This window comes from Malaclemys terrapin, chromosome 1 (assembly GCF_027887155.1).
Source record: "Malaclemys terrapin pileata isolate rMalTer1 chromosome 1, rMalTer1.hap1, whole genome shotgun sequence".
Lineage (NCBI taxonomy): Eukaryota > Metazoa > Chordata > Testudines > Emydidae > Malaclemys > Malaclemys terrapin.
The window spans coordinates 92,944,748-92,961,029 of NC_071505.1; the positions used below are offsets into that span (position 1 = coordinate 92,944,748).

The 16,282-nt window shown below is 48.8% G+C and overlaps 1 protein-coding gene and 2 non-coding genes across 3 annotated transcripts; all 3 read left to right on the top strand.

Annotated features, from left to right (window-relative positions):
• The first annotated feature begins 2,939 nt into the window (after window positions 1–2,939).
• Window positions 2,940–13,874, top strand: RPL3 (ribosomal protein L3). Its single transcript, XM_054031323.1, has 9 exons — window positions 2,940–3,130; window positions 3,822–3,990; window positions 4,993–5,128; window positions 6,637–6,823; window positions 7,351–7,511; window positions 10,490–10,591; window positions 11,936–12,031; window positions 12,676–12,795; window positions 13,762–13,874. The coding sequence occupies exons 1-9, from the start codon at window positions 3,091–3,093 to the stop codon at window positions 13,804–13,806; spliced, it is 1,056 nt and encodes a 351-aa protein (XP_053887298.1). The 5' UTR covers window positions 2,940–3,090; the 3' UTR covers window positions 13,807–13,874.
• LOC128830693 (small nucleolar RNA U83B) lies at window positions 6,987–7,079 on the top strand. The gene has a single exon (XR_008443652.1). It is a non-coding gene; the product is annotated as a small nucleolar RNA U83B (small nucleolar RNA).
• LOC128830694 (small nucleolar RNA U83B) lies at window positions 13,124–13,216 on the top strand. The gene has a single exon (XR_008443653.1). It is a non-coding gene; the product is annotated as a small nucleolar RNA U83B (small nucleolar RNA).
• Window positions 13,875–16,282: the final 2,408 nt, after the last annotated feature.

Here is a 16,282-nt window from a genome sequence, read left to right on the forward strand (position 1 = left end):
ACAAGGTTGAGTGAGCGTGCAGCAAATGGTATGTAATCAACCAAAGCATTGCGCTCTTTTGTCTTTGCCTGCATCCCTGAATATTTACCACTCATATTGCTTGCATTGTCATAGCTTTGGCCACAACAAAGGCTAATGTCAATCCCATTTTCGGTGAGGAAATCGAGTAGGTACTAGGCAAGTTTCTCCCCGTGTGGCTGGTGATATTTATGAAGGTCATGAAATGCTCAACTGGTACTCTGGGTAGCACATAACGCAAGATGACAGTCAGCTGATCAACATGTGACATATCAGTTGAGTTGACGAACACTGAAAAAAAATCCCACATCTTTGATCTCATCTACAATGGCCGATAGCGTCTTCTTTGCCAGCAGTGCAATGAATTTATCACAAATAGTCTTTGATAGATATAATGTATGGCCTTTTCCACGATTTGCATGTTCATTGATGTGCTGAACTAAGAAAGGGTCGAACTTAGCGATTAACTGCTGGGAGTCCCCCAACCCCCGCCCGCAGTAACCGGACTTTTAGTATCCGCTCAGTACATCTCACACCGAAATCGACCCCGTCCCCAGGCAACCCTATGTCCTGAGCCAGCCTGGCCTAGAGCTGCCTCAGCCAGGAGCACCATCCTCCCAGCCCAACTTAGCAGCCTCCTGTTGCCCAGCCCCACCTGCTATGGAGACTTGAGGGCAGCTGGGGGGGGGGAGGGGAGAGGCGGCTCTTATCTCCTCAGGGGAGTTCAGTCAGGGCTGGTGAGCAGCCTCCACCCACTCACAGGAGCTGCTGTGACTTTAAGAGGTTCCCTCCCACTCTGAGCTTGGCTCTCGTTATTGCCCAGGTGCCCCCCCGAGTGAGTTTCAGTGATGTTCACAGGCCTATTGGCATTAGGATTTCGCATTCTCAAGAAGTATGGCCCTAACCATGAGCCATAGCTCCACGCGCACCGCAGTTCTACTGTGGGGTGGGAGGGAATGACGTATGAACGCGCATGCGCAACGGTGATCGTACGCCCTTACGTAAGGCAACGTGGAAGTGACTATAAATAGCGCGTGCGCGGCCTAGCCGCCCCTTTCTACTAATTCGGCGCGGGTGCTCGCTGGGATGGTAAGTGGCTTTGGAGCGGCTGTTGGGCCGCGTCTCGCCATCCCCGGGCATCGCCGCCATCCCGGCCCCGGCCGCCTCCGCACCTGCCCCCGATGCCAAGGGGGCCCTGCTGGAGGCAGCGCGGGGCCCATTTCTTGGGTTGGCGGGGCGGGGAAGGGGAGACGGGGCTAGAGAGCGGCCCCCGCCCGGGCGGGAGGGACGTTCGCTGCCTGGGCTTGGGGAGCGGGGGTGGGGAAGGGACTATGACAGGCCTGGGCTGAGGGCGGGGAACTGCAGAGCCCCGGGTTAGAGTCGTTTGTAGGCTGCTCTCACACGTGTTCGCTGCTGGGTGGGGGAATGACTCGGGGAGAGCCCGCCTGGCGCCATGCCACCGACACCTGGGCTTTACAGCGCAGTCGCATGGAGTTCTCCTGTCCTCGCTTTACTTCCTGGGGCCTGCTCTGGCGTCTTGCTCCTCTTCAGGAGATCGGGGGGGGGGGAACAGATGGGCTGCAGCACAAAGCTTATGGATGCAGGCTTCAGCTGTAGTTGATTCACTCCCCTCACTCTTAAGTGAGGTTTTGCTCTGAAAAGGGACAGGCAGTGGCAGATCTGCCCCCTGTATACGTCAAGGTCCGTGATGCTGACTTTAGGGTTAAAATGAGCTGTTGCTGACTTGAATTTCCCTATCCTAGAAAGGCAGGGCTGTTGAGTGTAAGGTGAAATCTCGTCTAGCTTGTGTCACTAGTATTGCTAATGGAATTCCAGTTGCAGGGCCAGATTTTCTTAGTGTAATAATGCTGTTTTGATTGGGGGGGGGGGGGAGAGTTTGCACAGGTGTAAAGGACAGCATTTGGTCTTGCAGAGCCTGTTATTGCTGGTGGTAACAGGCAATTTGCAAGAAACTGGGGACAGCTTAATGAACTTTAAAAGGAACACAGTCAAAACTGTTAAAAATACTTTCTGCCCAATGTGACTGCTATAGCAGCTGCCACAAGATGAAGCTAAAAGTTTATTAGAATTCAAGGGGTTTTGACTTCTGGAAAATGGAGGGCACTGTAGTTAAATGACAGAGAAAAAGCCCAGAATTGTCCATTATAGAGGTTTTTTCACCTTCCTTAAGCATGTAGTATTTGCTGTATGGAAGCAAATATGTATGGTATCCAGTATGGATACCAGATTGGATGGACCATTAGCCTGAGTTGGTCTGACAATTCTTAGGATCTTATGTAACCCATCTTGGGATGAGTGCGCAGAGCTGGCAGTTGAGAAAACCTTGTTTTTGTAAGCTAATCACATTTCATCTAAAATAAGTGATTCCAACAAAGTTGGACTCCACGGAGCAGATTTTGTCACTTTTCAGAGTAGAATCACATTTTGCTATTAATTTCTGTAATCTGTAAGGACTCCCATGTGTGTCCATTCACATGCACATGGTGGGGGAGGGCGAGAAGGGTTTCTTTGTGGAGAACTGCCCTGACAAAACATTTGTGGCATTTTTGCTTTCCTCTTAGTAGACATTTAACTAGAATGGCACTTTGGGGGTTCAGAACCTCATCCTCCAAAAAATCTTTGTATTGTCTTTAAATTTTCCTCACTCATGTGAACAAATCTGATTGACACATGTAAGGCCCTGATGTATTCACCATTCTAAAATGGTAACACACTTAAACTCCAAACAGGAGAGCTGGTGGAGAGAGGAACTTCTAGAAAGCAGGACATACTGGTATGCCTGTGTAATGGCCCTCTCTCTCAAAGGGAGCAAGAGAGAGACCGCAACTAGTATGCTATTAAGGGCAAATTAATCACTCGGGCAACATGAGTGTTAAAAGTATGTCTCTTTTTTTGTAGTCGCATCGTAAGTTCTCAGCTCCCAGACATGGATCCCTTGGCTTTCTGCCCCGCAAACGCAGCCGTCGACATCGGGGCAAAGTGAAGAGTTTTCCCAAGGATGACCCCAGCAAACCCATCCATCTCACTGCCTTTCTTGGGTACAAGTCTGGCATGACCCACATTGTCCGGGAAGTGGACAGGCCTGGATCTAGTATGTATTTCTCTGCTGCTCTTGTTATAGGAGGTCACTGTACAGCTTTTTTTCCTACACTGAGGCAGTGGGAGGAGACTGTCAGGTTCACATGGGTCCCTAGGTTTGATTCCCAGTCTGATTTCTGCCACGTCCTTGATGTTCTTTACAATGGCTCCTCAACTGTTGTTTCCAGTTGCTAGTTATAAAAGCAAGATCCCAATGGCTAATGGATATGTCCTCCTCACCAGTTCCAGACTTTGTGCCTAGCTGGTGGTCGGTGTCTTACTTTACTGTAACTGCTGTTCTTGGGGTGTGTGGGTGACTTGCCAAGGAGCTTGCTGGGCTGGTAGAGCTGTGTTGTAGCAGACTACTTATGATGATCTTTTCTCGACGGGCGGACATAAGGAAATCGCCTCTGGCGCTTTTTGCTGACTGTCGAGTCCTGAATGTAGTTCTGTTACCAACCACCACCCAGCTCAGTTAGAATGGCTTCTCCATTTTACACCACAGGGCCAACCTTGGGTTTTAGTATAGCATCTAGTCACCATTATACCTTTAAGGTGCCTAATCAGGGTCCCCTGGTCCGTGAAGCCCACTGACTCCAGTTGCGTGAAGACCTTTAGGGGTCACTGGACCCTCCTGATACTTGGGGGTGTGTGTTTCATCTGCTATGGTGCTAACTGGCACAATGTGTTTTTGTCCTTCCCAGAGGTGAACAAGAAGGAAGTGGTAGAAGCAGTCACTGTGGTAGAGACTCCTCCCATGGTCATTGTGGGCATAGTGGGCTACGTGCAGACTCCCCGTGGCCTCCGCACCTTCAAGACCATCTTTGCTGAGCACATCAGTGATGAGTGCAAGAGACGCTTCTACAAGAACTGGTAAAAAAACATGGAGCGAGGAACCTCATTTAATCTAGCCTCCAGAGCCTGTTTCTTGCATTGCTGGTTTTGTTGAATGAGCGTAGTGGTATTGTAGTTTAGTCTGAATTGTTCACTTCAGGGCTCCCACATCACAGCTAATGATTGGCCCTTGGGGATCTAGGTGCTAGGCTGAAGTTTGTCTCCTCACATAATAGTATAAAACAGCAACTGGCTGGAATAGGGATTGCTTAATGCTTGTCAGGTGCTGTTTATAGTGGGGCTTGGGGATCAAGTTAACTGTCTGATGTCTGCATGAACACACTATGCATGTTTTTTCCATGAATGGACATAAGGAAATTGCCTCTGGTGTTTGTTGCTGATTGTTGAGTCTTGAGCATAGTCCTTTTTTCTCAGGGAAGGGGTGAAGATTTTTTTCTTATCACTCTTCCATGCATTGCTGTCATGCTTTCACATAAGGTCACTCTGACAATAGGGCTCCAGTGGGGTTGTCAGGTTCTCCTTTGCCTATGGGATTAGGAAGGATTTCTCCTAGATGCTCTTCTTGAAGTTCCCACACTGCCAGGATACCCCAAATGAACGCATGAATGGTGTTTTGGGTATTGCATTGGTGTCCTCTTACATCAACCATAAGTCAGGGTTGAAAGATGTAGGACTTTGTAGACTTGGAAGCAAGGCAAGAGTATTTACAGCAGTATTTTAAGGCAACAGATAATCAACTGATAGGCACTGTATTGTTGCAGAGCACTGCTCTGATATCTTGTGAATGTTTTATACTGTTTGCTAATATGCTTTGGATGAATTCATGGCAGCTCCGCTCAGCTCTGGCAACCCAGCCTCTGTCTGATGAGCTCCAGGCTCCGCTTGCTGGTGGAAAAGATTCCTTAGAAGCTGGCAATGAGCCGAAACCAACTCGGGTGGCAGCTCCTTCCGCTCACCCCCCTTTCCTTGGGGGACTGATGAAGGGCTAAGCCATACCCTCTCTGTACTCTGCTCCTGAAGGCACAAGTCCAAGAAGAAGGCCTTCACCAAGTATTGCAAGAAGTGGCAGGATGAGGAGGGCAAAAAGCAGCTAGAGAAGGATTTCAATAGCATGAAGAAGTACTGCCAGGTTATCCGGGTCATAGCTCACACTCAGGTGAGTGTTCTGCCTCCTTCATAAAGAGGGCTCAGACTTGGGGGTACAGAATCCACAAGGGCTAGGGGTGTCCTGCCATTGTCCACAGAAACTCACTCCACTGCTGCTCTCAGATTCCTTGTCCCCCCAAATCTGGTGTTCAGTGTTCATGCCTAATATTTATAGAGGTAGTGTGGTCTACTGGATAGCTCACTGGACTGGAACTCCAAAGACCTGGGTTCTATTCCCAGCTCAGCTACTAGTCTGCTGAGTGAACTTGAGCAAGTCACTGCCCCTCTTGTTTCTTGTGCCTCGGTTTCACATCTGTACATGGGGCTAATGGTACTGAGTTCCATTGTAAAGCACTTTGTTTTTTACTGATTAAAAGCACAGTATAAAAGCTGGGTATGGTATTATGCTTGACTTCAAAGTCTTATGCAAACCACTAATAAATCCTTGCTGTACCCCTCAAAGGTAAGGCGCCCCATCCCCATTTTACAGGTGTGAAAACTGAGTTTGGATTGTCAACAGCACCCTGGTGCGTGCGTGTATATTTTGTGTGTCAGAGCTGGCATTGGAACTTGAGTTCTTGGGCTCCATTCTGTGCTCAGACAACTAGACCACCTCCTCTTTCAGATTATAGTTACAGCTAGAAATAGGATTGAATGTTTTAGCCTCCTGTCCTGGGAGCCTCTGGGCCCCCATGGAAATCTCCTTTACTTGGTTTTAAAAAATGGATGGCTACTATAGCTTCAGACCAAGGATATGTGGGCAGTGCTCTCCTGTGGAGACCATCAGTGGCTTTTATTAATCATCCAGATTAATCAGGTCGTTGCTAAGCAGTGTGAAGCTCTCTCTCCTCCCCCCCCCCCCCCAATCTCACCCCTGCATGAGTGCCAAATACTTCCAGACTGAGGAATGTAACAGGATCTCCTGTGTGGCAATAAGTGGAGTAAGCTGTCTGGTCACAAGACTTTAATATATTAGAGATGGTCTCTTGTGGCAAGCAGCAAAGAGGGAGCTGCAGCTGCTGTCAGCATTTTAATGTCAGTCCCCCTTTTCCCAAATATAGTATAGAATACTGGGTGCGTTATGTGACCTTACTTAAGCCTCTGGGACTGGGTAACAGCCTTATCTTCAGTCCTTTTTTAAGATCCTCAGCCTGGCGACCAGCTGTAAGGGCGGTGTGAGGCATATATTACTTGTAAGCTCAAAAGCTTCTCACCAACAGAAATTGGTTCAATAAAAGATATTCCCTAACCCACCTTGTGTCTCTGCTGCTTTTCTTCTCATTCCCTTTGGTGATCTGGCTGCTAGAAACTTAGGCCTGTCTGCCATTGTACAGCCTTGATAACTCTTGCCCTTAACCCCAGAGCTTCAGTCTTCCAAGCATTGTGTATATTGTGACTGGGATACAGCAGAGGTGGAAAAATCCATCAGACCCAGGATGTGAATCTCAGACAGAGATTGCACTAGAGATCTCAGCGCTTTGTCTGGGTTATAGAGCTAATTTTAGGTCTGTCTTCCAGATGCGTTTGCTTCCGCTGCGGCAGAAGAAGTCTCACCTGATGGAGATCCAAGTGAATGGTGGCACCATTGCTGAGAAAGTGGACTGGGCCCGGGAGAAGCTGGAACAGCAGGTCCCTGTGTCAACTGTCTTTGGCCAAGATGAGATGATAGACGTCATTGGAGTCACCAAGGGCAAGGGATACAAAGGTAGATGTCATGGCTGCCTCCCTCTTGTTTCTCAAATGCTTCAGTCTGACCAGAACCCAGAGTTTAGTGAAGAGTTGTTTGTAATCCCCCCACACTCTTGCCCTGGTACATAGGGCATGGGTCAGATGGGGTATCTTCAGTTTTGCTCTCACATCAGAAGTGGACTGTTCAATGATGAGGCCATGGAATACGTGCTGGACACAGCATCCGACATCTATGAGGAATCATTCCATGCTGCCTTCCTTCTGAGAACAGCACCCAAGGAATAGTTTGGGAAAACATGGGCAGCTGTGGGTGGGTCTTCCACAGAGTCTTGTAATTCACAACACCCGTACCTAATCATTACACTGATCCAAATTTCTGTTGGTGTTGCACTGGATACACATTCTCTTTACGTAACAGCCACAAACAGTGTGCATAGTGTTGTCCCAGGTTAATTATAAACACCTCTGTAATGAAGGCATATGCCACAGCTGAGCAGTTACGACAGTCCTACAATGCTGTAATGTTTAGTTTTCCTGTTTCAGGGGTCACCAGCCGCTGGCATACCAAAAAGCTGCCTCGCAAGACCCACAGGGGTCTGCGGAAAGTAGCCTGCATTGGCGCTTGGCATCCTGCTCGCGTGGCTTTCTCTGTAGCCCGAGCTGGTCAGAAGGGATACCACCATCGCACAGAAATTAATAAGAAGGTAAGAGTCTGAGATGTGTATTGAAGTGTCCTGGACAAACTAGAGTCCTGGTTCCCCTCAGTGGATAGTCAAGGTCACTGCAGAATCGCCAAGCAGACGGAAGGTTTCAGACCACAGTTCAGGGTTTAGTTGTTTGACTAGAGTTGGCGGCCAGCAACCCTGCAAAGTAATTCAGCTTCCCCAGCTTACTATTACTTGCCAGTACTACAACTTGTTCGCATGTATTGGTGCTTAATGGAAATGGCCAGATCTGCACCCCCCCCCCCCCCCAACCCGGTTGGGCAAGACACAAGGGCAGAAAGGGCCAGACTTACTCATATTGGTTAAAGATGAAGGTTCTCTCTAGACTCCTGTAATCAGCATGAAAGCTGAATGTACAGTGGTCTACAGTGAGCTCAGGCTGTGCCTAGGACCAGCACTTAAGCTGCTTAGTTGTATTTTATATTTAGGGCCCTACCAAATTTGTGACTGTGAAAAAGTCTCAGACAGTGAAATCTGGTCTCCCCCCATGAAATCTTGCTATTGTAGGGGGGTTGTGGTATTGCCATCCTTATTTCTGCGCTGCCTTCAGAGCTTGGTGGCCAGAGAGCAGTGGTGCTCCCAGCCATCCAGCTCTGAAGGCAGCGTTGCCAACAGTGGCAACACAGAAATAAGGGTGGCATGACGGGGGGTGGGGTGGGGAGAGATGATCACATTTTTGCAGGGGGGCAGGGATGGCCTTATGAGTGGGTGACTGCCCAGGGCACAGTGGTTGCGGGGGGGGGCACTGTGGTCACCCCCCCACCTCCATACACACACAGGCAGCCCAAGTTCCCTTTAACCACTGAGTGCTGCGGAGGGGTAGGGTTGGGGGCACACCAACTGGGGGGCTCCTACTGTGTGCCAGACTCCAGCTGCTAGTCCCGACCACGCTACGGAGGGATGGGACTTCCTCTTCTCCTGCATGGGCTGCTCCCGGGGCCAGATCAGACCCACCTCCACTGCCAGCACAGAAGTGAGTGTGGCACTATCGTACCAGGCCATCCTCACTTCTGCACTGCTGCTGGCTATGGTGCTGCCTTCAGAGCTGGGTTCCCCTCCAGCATCCGCCACTCTCCAGCTGCCCAGCTCTGAAGGCAGCAGCGCAGAAGTAAGGGTGGCAGTGCTGCGACACCCCTCCACCCCCCTTTTTTTTGGACAGGACTACCATGGTACAACACTGAAATTTCACATTAAATTTCACCATTTCAGATATTTAAAGATTTTTAAAATCTGATGACCATGAAATTTACCAAAATGGACCGTGAATTTGGTAGGGCCCTATTTATATGCAAACAAATATCACAGCAAACCAGTTGGAGTAGGAGAGGCTGATGAATAGTCACACCAAAAAGGGAGGCAGAGTTGTCCAGTGTGTAGGACACTTGGGTTCTGTTCTCTGCTCTGCCACTGCATGGCTGACCTTGGGCAAGTCACTGAGGGAATGTCTACACAGCAAAGAAAAAGCCACGTCTGGCCCTGTGGCAGCTCAAACGGGCTCGTGGGACTTGGGCCCTAGGGCTGTTTCATTGCTGTGTAGACTTCCGGGCTTGGGCTGGAGCCCAGGCTCTGGGACCCTCCCACCTCACAGGGCCCTAAAGCCTGGGCTCCGGCTCAAGCCCAGAAGTCTACGCCAGTGGTTTTCAAACTGTGGGTCAGGACCCAGTACTGGGTCGCAGCAGCTCTGGTCAGCACTGCTGACTGGGCCGTTAAAAGTCCTGTCGGCAGTGCTGCCCGGCTAAGGCAGGCTAGTTTCTACCTGTTCTGACACTGCGCTCTGGAAGTGGCCAGCAGAAGGTCTGGCTCCTAGGCAGGGGGCCTGTGTGCTGCCTGAGCACCGGCTCCACACTCCCATTGGCTGGACAGCAGCCAATGGGAGCTAGGAGGGAGACAGGGGTCGGTGCCTGTCGGCAAGAGCCACACAGAGCTGCTTGCACGCCTCCCCCTAGGAGCCAGACCTGCTGCTGGCCACTTCCGGGGCGCAGCGCGGTCCATGGTGCCAGGTGGGGCAGGAAGCCTGCCTTAGTACTCTTGCTGCGCCGCTGACTGGGAGCTGCCTGAGGTAAGCCTGCACCCCAATACCCTGCCCCAACCCTGAGCCCCCCAAACCCTCTCCTGTACCCCAGCCCCCTCATACCTGGTCCCACCCCAGAGCCTGCACCCAGAGCCCTGACCCCCCCCTGCACCCATGCTCCAGCCCAGAGCCCCCTTCCACACCCTGAACCATTCATTCCTGGCCCCACCTCGCAACCCTCGCCCCCACACCACAACTCTCTACCCCAGCCCTGAGCCCCTCCCATTTGCAGACAGAGAAATGTCGCGGGCATTAAAAATTTTCTTCAACTGGGTCACCAGAAAAAAAGTTGGAAAACCACCAGTCTACACGGCATTGAAACAGCCCTGCAGCCTGAGTCCACGTTGGCTGGCACCGGCCAGGTTTGGGTTTTCTTTCTTGTGTAGGCATACCCTTAAACTTTTTATTTTTTTCCCCCATCCATAAAAATGGGGACGAAGCTACTTTAACCCACTCACATAAAACACGCTGTGGTACTGTCAAAACAGTAGGTATTGTTTCAGTTAGTAATGAAAAGTTGAAATCAGGAAATTCAGCATAATTGAAATTAAGACTTTTTTTAATGTAACGAGTAAGTGGCCAAGAACATTTGTACACGAGTTTTCAGGAAGTTAAAATACTATTGATTTGTTTCTGTTAATAGGATGCCCTAGTGACAAGTTAAAATGCAGTGACTGAGGCATTGGTTTCATGGTAGAGACAATATTTGAGGCTCTTAATTACTGCACCTAAACACTAGCCACATTTGTTTTCTACATTTCTCTGTGCTCAGCAAACTTCAAACTTCATATGGGTTTGAACTACTGTTTCTGGATTAGGTTTTTTGCTTCTGACAAACCATTTCTCCTAGCACATGCGAAATAGCGTTTTCTTTTTGTCATCGTAGGTCTACAAGATTGGCCAAGGTTACCAAGTCAAGGATGGAAAGCTGATCAAAAACAATGCATCAACTGACTATGATCTGTCGGACAAGAGCATTAACCCTCTGGTGAGTGGCTTTCCGGCTGTTAAAGGTTTGGTGTGTGGGAAGGATATGGGAATTCAGTCTTGGACTGTGATCTCATAAACCACACAGCTTATTCAAGTGTAGTCAATAAGGAAACGCTCAGGTACTGCAGGGAATGATATTGATTCCTTAGGTTGCATTCTTCTCTATCAATATTGAACAAGTGTAGCAGTGTAGTACTGTGGATTGTTGAGCTGTGTTGGTTGCAACTTAAGAGAATGCTGTCAACTTAAAAATGACACTTCTGTGTCTGAGGTTTTTTACCTATGATGGTTACAAGTAACACCTGTGGTAAAACCCACAAGGATTGGAGGGAGAACTCAAGCAGGTGTAGGACCAGAAACTACTTCATTAAAATTGTCTAGACTTCAAGTTTGTCCCTTAACCATGGTCCTGATCACTCTTGGGCATTAGAATCCCCAGGCAACTTTTTGCAAAAATTGGGCTCCTGTGTTTTCATCTTGGATAATTCTATCAACCTAAAATTCTCTGCTGTTTTCAGCTGGAGAAGCTTTCAGTTTCGTTTCCATGACAGTGAGCTCTTGCTGTGGATCATTAAATGGTTGCTTTTCAGTAGTGTGTAACTAGAAGGTCCTCACAGAGGCTTCGAACACTGAATTTTTAGCCAAAAAAATTAAAAGAAATGTTAGCCTCTTTAGGCCTGAATTTTTTTTAGTTCTCGTCTGAAGAGAGAATCAGTGGTAGCTGGGGATTTCATTTAGGGCAAAGTGGCTAGCCAGGTTGTAGCTCTGGAAAGTCTTAGGAAGCTGAGTGGTGAAGCATTTATAAGTCATGCTGTCTGCCTTCGGGGATGAGCCACTGTAATGTGCCAGCTCTGCGCAGTGGAAGAGCAATATGCAGCCAGGCAGGACAAGTGGAGAGGTGGGGGCAGGAAGAGCTAACTGAACAGTAGCTTGTGGCTTGCTGGGAAAGCATAATCCCTGTGTTGGAGCCTATGACTTAGCAGGGTGAAAGGACTAAAAGTTCCTGAGGCTGCTCTAGTATATGTTGTGCTGCCACAGCTCCCTGTGGAGCCGTCCAGCAGCACAAAATAGCTGCAGCTCTGGCCACACTTCTTACTTACCACCTCCGGTCTGCCCTTCATGTCAGGCTGCACAGGGCTGTTGTTCCTATGCTTCCAGGGACTCTCCCTTACCCTGGGGGTTTCCCTGGTAGGGAGCTCTGCTGGCCGTGACCTCTTTACAGCCAGCACGTGTGCTGTGCAGGAACCCCAACAGCAGCAAAATCAGAGGCACTGTTCAGTTTAGGCCAGAACTTGCTAGTTCTGCATGGTACAGTGTGCTTAACCATCCTCTCTCTACTCAGGGCGGTTTTGTCCACTATGGTGAAGTGACCAATGACTTTATCATGTTGAAAGGCTGTGTGGTTGGGACCAAGAAGAGAGTCCTAACTCTGCGCAAGGTGAGCAATGCAAGAATATTGGTTTTGCCAATCTGTGGGAGGAAGCCAGGATTCTCTGTTCTGCCTTGCCTCACGCTTCAAATTAGAGTCCCTTTATCCCCAGAACATTGTTTTTGATAATTGGGGGTTTTCCATAGCAAGCTAGAGGAGAAGACGACTTGGGAAGAGAAAGTGCTGCCCTAACACAGCGCACGCTGCCTAATGCTAGTGAAATGCTCTTCTGAAACATTTACCGGTGCTGGGACACTGGACTAGCTGGGCTATTGATCTCTTCAGAATGCTACGTCCTATTTGGTTGTTAATGAAGGACCCCATTGGGTTTGAGAACTCTTGTGGCTCATGAAGCTTCTCTTGTACAATGGCTTAGCTTTTCCTTCTGCCTATTAATGCTAACCTGTGGTGACCACTCCAGCCCCCTGTGCTCCCGCCTTGGTTAGTGATATAACTGAGTGACTTTCTGACACTGCTGGTGTTACCAGGCTCTTCAGCTCCCTGCCGTGATGGTGGTTTGGAATCGTGTATGTTGCCCATAGAAATTTCATTTGAAAATATCCAATTATGGCAAATTCTAGCAGGGAATGCAGATCCTGTGCTTAAAATTGGTGACTGGGCTGCTACATTCTAACATGTCTCTTCCCCCACAGTCCCTGCTTGTGCAGACAAAGCGTCGGGCCCTGGAGAAGATTGACTTGAAGTTTATTGACACAACTTCCAAATTTGGTCATGGCCGCTTCCAGACCGTGGAGGAGAAGAAGGCTTTCATGGTAAGGACATCGATATCCTGGAGCTCAGCTTTGTATTGCATACCTTTGTATTGTCTGGCTGCACAAGCATGGGTCGATGCCAATGCAGTGTATTTCCACAGTGAGAACTGCAGTTGTTAACTCAGCCATTAGGTCACTGGCACACGTGTACTCATGAAGCACAGCACAGGGGTTTGTTCCAAGGCCGTGTAACTGTCCAGATGAAGTTTGGAATCCTGTGGAAGGTTCCTTTTTTCAAGACTTGTGGTTGTGAACTCATTTCATCTACGTAGCCTTTGTTACATGGGGCTGGGTGTGGCTTGGATGCTGTCTCCACCTCAGTATATGGGCTGTTCAGTGATGAGGCCATGGAACTAGCACTGTACACAGTGTCCGACAGGCATGAGGAGACATTCCATGCTGCCTTCCTTCTGAGAACCGCTCTGGGGAACAGTGCTGAGGTTGCTGCAGGCAGCAGCGTAGGCTGTCTCTGCCCATGGCACATGGAGTATCTGATCTGTCCTTGGTGAGAAGCAGCAGATCTCTGGTCCCTTCTTGAACCTTGAAAGTTTTTAATGTGGCAAAACCAGTTTTTGCCTAAGATTTCCTCCACCATTTCACACTGCATGCTTTCAAGAGGTGGAGCTCTTTATAAGCTGTTTAGTGCTTTCTCAGAAAGAGGAGGCAGTGATGATGGCTCTAAAGTTAGCTTTGCCACTAGGTGGTGCCAGATTTTATATTTAAATTAATTTGAGATGGTGCATAGCAGTGTAGCTTCACCAGCCTCCATTTCTGCTGCTTGCTTCAAGTTCAGCCACACACTTAAGCTAAGATCTGCACCACAAGTAGGCCTTTGATCGTGGTCTTCATTGGTGGTTCAAAGCAAAAATAACCTTCCACAATGAGGTATTGAGGACGATGGGGTCTCCAACATTGGGGAGATGGTCAGTTCTGCTAGGTAACTGCTTGTTTGGTGTTTTTTTGCAGGGACCACTCAAGAAAGATCGTATTGCTAAAGAGGAGACTGCTTAACATCTGGAACAGTCTCTGCAGCTCTGGTCTGTCTCAGACAAATAAAACTACAGATATTTTCAAAAATACCAGCCCTCTTGCCTCTTGCTTTATGAATGTCTGGGAAAAATCTGAGATCGCTTTTGCTGTGGGTCTTATTCATATTTAGCTTTAGTTGGGTCACCATGGTAACTTGGGGCTGCATGTCCTGCTTTCCACAGCATACTTTTTCTGCAAGAGGGCTTCTGCAGCAGAATGAAAATTCCCTCGCCACAATGACCTTCTGTCCTCCGCAAATCCCTTTTTGAGGGTGTGACCAGGGAGCGGAGATACCAAAAACACAAGCATCTGAAGAAGTGAGGTTCTTACCCACGAAAGCTTATGCTCCCAATACTTCTGTTAGTCTCAAAGGTGCCACAGGACCCTCTGTTGCTTCTTGTAAATGTAGTGCTTGGAGAAGGTACCAAGGAGACAGTCCCTGGAATTGAGTCCTCTCTCCATAGAGTGCTCTGCTTCCCTCATACCCTACCCCCTCCACCAGGTGCCTTATGCCTGCCCTGGAAGGATCATATCTAGTAAGTTTAGTCTCCATGGTACTTAGGCCCCTCAGACTGCTAAGAGGTGAGTAAAGCCAGGTGGAGGGCTGCCCTTGGGAGATTGACCCCCATGGTCTTTACACAGGTCTCCTTTACCCTTGTCACTCTAGGTTTTTTTAAGGTGCTTTAGTGGGGCAACAGCCAAAGTATTCTGGTTCCCCAGCAGGAACTGGTGTGTGAGGCGAGAAGCAGAACAGGCTTCTCCCTGCCATGGCTGTTCTCTGGAACAACCAGCTGGGGAGGGGCTAGAAATCCAATCTGAGGGAACAGTGCTCCCCTGCATTCTAGAACAGAAAGGGGAGATGCAAAGCTTCCTTGAATTGCAGAGTCTTTGAGTGCTTGATCATGCTGATTCCTTGCTAGGTGCGTGTGCCACATGCAGTTGCCAGAGATTTTCCCCTCAGTGATATCCATAGGGCAGGCCCTAGTATCCCCTGGAGCCCCGCTGCTATAAGGGCACGCTAGCTCCACACCCTCTTACCACCTGTGACGGTTGCTTGGAACGACCGTACTCTTGCAAGGCTTTCCTAACAGTGGTTTGGACTCTGATCCCAAAGAATCTCGTCCCAGATAGCCACCTGCATCTGAGCTTGTCAAGCAGGTGAAGGTTCTGCCTCTGACCATTGTGACCCATCACTCTACAAGAGCACAAGTTTCAGCTGCGTTCCTCATGCAGTTACCAATCCTGGAGTAACTGCATATTTCCAGGGTCATGACATGGTCATCAATTTATACCTTTGCACCCCACTACACCACTCAATAGGTCTGTGACTATGCCAGTTTTGGTAGAGCTGTGTTGCAATCAGCACATCTGAATTCTGAGCCCACCTCAGAGGATACTGCTTGTCACCTAGCATGGAATGGACATGAGCACGCACTCCGAAAAAATGGTTACTGACCTTTGGTAACTGTTGCTCTTTGAGATGTGTTGCTCATGTCCAGTCCATGACCTGCCCTCTTACCCCTCTGTCAGTTACCCGCAAGAAGGTTGCGGAGACAGCAGTGCCCCTTATACTGGCACATGTGTGCAAGGCTCCAGGGGGCGCTAGGGCCAGGCCTACAGATAAAACTAGGGGAAAAATCTCTCACAATTGCATGTGACATGAACATACCTATCATAGAATGGACATGAGCATCACATCTTGAACACAGTTACAAAGGTAAGTAACCATTTAAAAAAAATTGGGATAACTTCCAGGTTTAGACTCTAAAATGAGTTGAAAATCTCTGTACTTCCTGTCTGGACTAGAGAGTGCCTTGAATTTCCATGGCTACTAACACCCAAGTGGTAGCAAGAAGAATTGTGCTGCATGTTCTGTTCCTATGTGATATGTGCCAGTAATGCCCCTCTGCCATGTACATTGGCCAAACCGGACAGCCTCTACGCAAAAGAATAAATGGACATTATTCAGAGAGAATTATAACATTCAAAGAATTATAACATTCAAAAACCAGTCGGAGAACACTTCAACCTCCCTGGCCACTCGATTACAGACCTAAGTCTCAATACTCCTACAAAAAACCACCTTCAAAAATAGACTGTCGTCAGTAGCTACTGGTGTGGTGCTCTGCTCTTGTTTGACGATAACAGTCGGCTGCGTGCATGTTCCCTTTGTGTGCTGCCCCAGCTCTGCGCAGATAGCCGACACAGCAAACCCCGAGAGAACCCCCAAAGACCACAGACTCTAGTAGGGTACGAAGGAACCCGAGCCAGGTTTATTGTCAAACGAAGCACAGTAATAGTTTCCTATAGACTCTACAGGACATACTACGAATATGTGCCCCCTAGCAATGGACACAGCTCAGTCAGTGGCAGGACACTCCACTGCCCCCTAGGCTGGACAAAGATGTGCACTCTGGGACCTACTTTTATACAGTTACAGGACAGATTACTCATCCCT

Bases quoted from the DNA above. Each gene is read 5' to 3' on its own strand.
- RPL3 (XM_054031323.1), top strand. From the start codon at position 3,091: ATGACCCACATTGTCCGGGAAGTGGACAGGCCTGGATCTA. The intron at 3,991-4,992 runs GTAAAAAAACAT...CTGCTCCTGAAG, and splicing joins AGACGCTTCTACAAGAACTG to GCACAAGTCCAAGAAGAAGG. The intron at 5,129-6,636 runs GTGAGTGTTCTG...TCTGTCTTCCAG, and splicing joins GGGTCATAGCTCACACTCAG to ATGCGTTTGCTTCCGCTGCG.